General features: G+C 27.1%; 1 protein-coding gene across 1 annotated transcript; it reads right to left on the bottom strand.

Moving 5' to 3' along the window:
* Positions 1-214: 214 nt before the first annotated feature.
* LOC129951454 (uncharacterized) lies at positions 215-1,125 on the bottom strand. Its single transcript, XM_056063598.1, has 4 exons — positions 867-1,125; positions 725-806; positions 491-668; positions 215-424 (listed from the first exon to the last, which is right to left on the bottom strand). The coding sequence occupies exons 1-4, from the start codon at positions 882-884 to the stop codon at positions 349-351; spliced, it is 354 nt and encodes a 117-aa protein (XP_055919573.1). The 5' UTR covers positions 885-1,125; the 3' UTR covers positions 215-348.
* Between the last annotated feature and the right edge of the window lie 1,852 nt (positions 1,126-2,977).

Here is a 2,977-nt window from a genome sequence, read left to right as displayed (position 1 = left end):
GGACAATAGGTATTTAAAAAAAAAGAAAACAAATAAGATTGACCTTAAATAAATCGTAGGTGCATAATGTACGTATATTTGATAACAAAACATAGTATCCACTCAAGAATAGAAAGAGGTTTGTATTTTTTGAACAAAAAAAATAAAATTAATAAAACTTAATTATGTAATCAAATTTTAAGAAAATATTAAATAAAGTTAACGAGATAAAAAATTTAAAAACACATTTCTTTTATTTCTTCTTATCGATTTAAGTTTTACAAAGTCTTGTGGGAGTTTTTCTCGTCGATGCTACTGTTGTAATCCTTATGAAATTTAGAAGCTCCAGAGAATATCAAACTGTAAGCCTTATTTTTCTACAAAATCATTCGTCGAACTGTAATATAGAATTGTTGAGCTGGGGTCGCAAATTGCTATTGTGATACTTTAAAAAAGAATCAAAACACACATTGGAAATAAACAAACAAATATTATGTAATTTTTCACATACTTATTGGTTTTCGAGTTGAGTTTCCGTTGGATGTCTTCTAATCTGTTCATATCCATCTTCTCGCTACTTGAAAAGGGTACAATAAAATTATTGGACTCACAACTTTCCCTCTGACAGTGGAAATAAATTAGATCCAAATCATTGTCATAATGTTGTTCTAATTTTATTATTTTACTATCTGTAAAATTAACGCTGTCATTTACTGTTCTGGTGAGTTTACTTAAAAGTGCTCACCATCTTTTAAGTCCAAATAAACCATACTTGCAATAGCACATTTCATATCATCATCACATCCCATAGTTTGAAAAGCTCTGATCTATGAGAATTGTCATATTATAGTTTTACATCCACTGTCGATAAGGTAGGGTTTACATACCAAGTCTATGGAACTCATTTCCAATCCACAACCACTCAGCTGTTTTCTGTCAAATGTTTAATGGAAAAAAAGCTAAACAAATCGAAGACAAACTTCATTCACAATTAAATCTTAAATAATTATTTGAATTCAATATAAAGAAACTCAAAAACACTTTTGCACTTTCTAAAAGCTCTGTACTTTAGAAAAATCAATAAGGAATTGAAAATAAACCGGCAAAATTAATGAAACTGGCGCTGTGTAGGTGCATGTGGTTCTAGTTGCGAACAATATGAAGAAATAATAAATAAACAAATTCATGACGTTTCTAGTGGATCGTAAGAAATTAATATGAATACTTACAGTGGGTTATGCAAGAAATTATTTAGTATGATATTTTGATGAATTTATATGTACATTTTTCAGAAAATATTTGCATAATTTAAAAACGCAATACAAAGCCTACATAAATGTCTTATACTCAAAAATATCATTAATAAAATGTATGCAACTTTGAATAGAAACATAATAAGCTTTAATCGTTAAGAGGTTAAATAAAGAATACATTATTGTGATAATGTGTTATTCTGATTTTTGTCCATAATTTAAATTAAAAGAGTATGTTAATAATATGAATTGAGTTGTTTTTAAGTCCAAAAATAAAGAATATGAAACATTTGAAAATATATATATGTAGATTTGCGAAAAGATAGCTTTATTCACTGAATGGACTGTTTGTGACATAAGTCAAAAATCTGATTTGATAATGACAGTTGCATGAAACCGATTTTTCCATTTTGCTCCTTTTTGACATACAAAATGAGTAATTAGGTATAATTTATAGGAACATGTTTCATAAATCCTAAATAATGCAACGTTATAAGGAGTGTACATAATGCATTTGTTTAGCGAATGCTTATACATAAATAACACTGTGCAAGTGTATCGCAATATGACCTTTCTTAAGGATATTTTTAAGATTATATTACTACACATTGTGTAGATAAACATAAATATTTTAATAATGTTTATTGCAATTTAAGGACGAGTCATTCATTCACTTAAACTTTTAATACATTTTTAAAGTTTCTATATTTCAATTTGAAGTGAATTTTTGTTAGGCTACCTTGACATTTCTCTGTTTTAGTGATATTTTTTGAGATTTGTCCTTTTTCTCTTAACCTGAAAGATTAGAAATCCAGTTCTAAGAACACTGCTGTCGTTTTTGCTCATATAATCGAGAATTTCTAAAAATTGTATGAGGCTTTAGTTATAGCTATTATTGGTTTTCATCATTGAAAACAAACATTGGAATTTTTTTGACAGGTCGTTTAAAACTTTCCTTAAAAATGTCTGTTGTTAAAAAAAAAGTTCCTGATTGAAAACCACCGACAAATTTTTACTGACAGAAATCTGTCATTGGAACTGTGTAAAATTGGTAAACACAGACAAGTGGAATGATTCGTTTCAGTTTTGAACACAAAAATATCAGCTGTTCAGGAAAATGAATTTGCGTCCGGAAAATAGAAAAATGCATTTTTAGCAAAAAATAAATGTGCAGCTGAACTTTTTTTTCTCAATTAATATTCTTTGAGTGATTGGTTTAGCAAACTAATGTTTCCAAGTATATTTCAATGAGTTTTATTTGAAATATTAATTTGAGGAGATTAAAATTTGTATTATAAATCTCGAGATTTGTGACAAATCTAGCTAAATCTCAGTTTAGTTCCCGGTGGAAACGTAGTATAAGGCTTTATTTTTGTTCTTTTGCTCACTCAATATTTGTCATTTGGTATTGATGAGTTTTTTTTATGTATTTCATTTATTTATGAATATTTAAACAAAAACCTAAAAATTAAAATGATGAAATTAATTTTTTGTATGGTTATCTTAAATATTATTTTAATTGCCCATTTCTTATTTAATAAACAAAAAGTGAAGAATTAAAAAAAAATTGTATTTATTTTAACTGTATTATTTTTAAATGTTGGCCTTTTCTTTTAGCAGTGAAAGCGAAAATTGGCATGACATTAGATCATTCTATTTGCCTTTTGTAAGTCAATTACTCGAAATTTGGACATTATTATTTTCAGTTTTTAATTTTGTTTATGGGCCAAACATGTGTTGTTTTT

Source organism: Eupeodes corollae, chromosome 3, assembly GCF_945859685.1.
Source record: "Eupeodes corollae chromosome 3, idEupCoro1.1, whole genome shotgun sequence".
Lineage (NCBI taxonomy): Eukaryota > Metazoa > Arthropoda > Insecta > Diptera > Syrphidae > Eupeodes > Eupeodes corollae.
This window is presented reverse-complemented; position numbering and strand designations above follow the sequence as displayed.

Bases quoted from the DNA above. Each gene is read 5' to 3' on its own strand.
- LOC129951454 (XM_056063598.1), bottom strand. The intron at 669-724 runs GTGAGCACTTTT...TTAATTTTACAG, and splicing joins TTATTTGGACTTAAAAGATG to ATAGTAAAATAATAAAATTA. The intron at 425-490 runs GTATGTGAAAAA...TCTTTTTTAAAG, and splicing joins CTCAACTCGAAAACCAATAA to TATCACAATAGCAATTTGCG.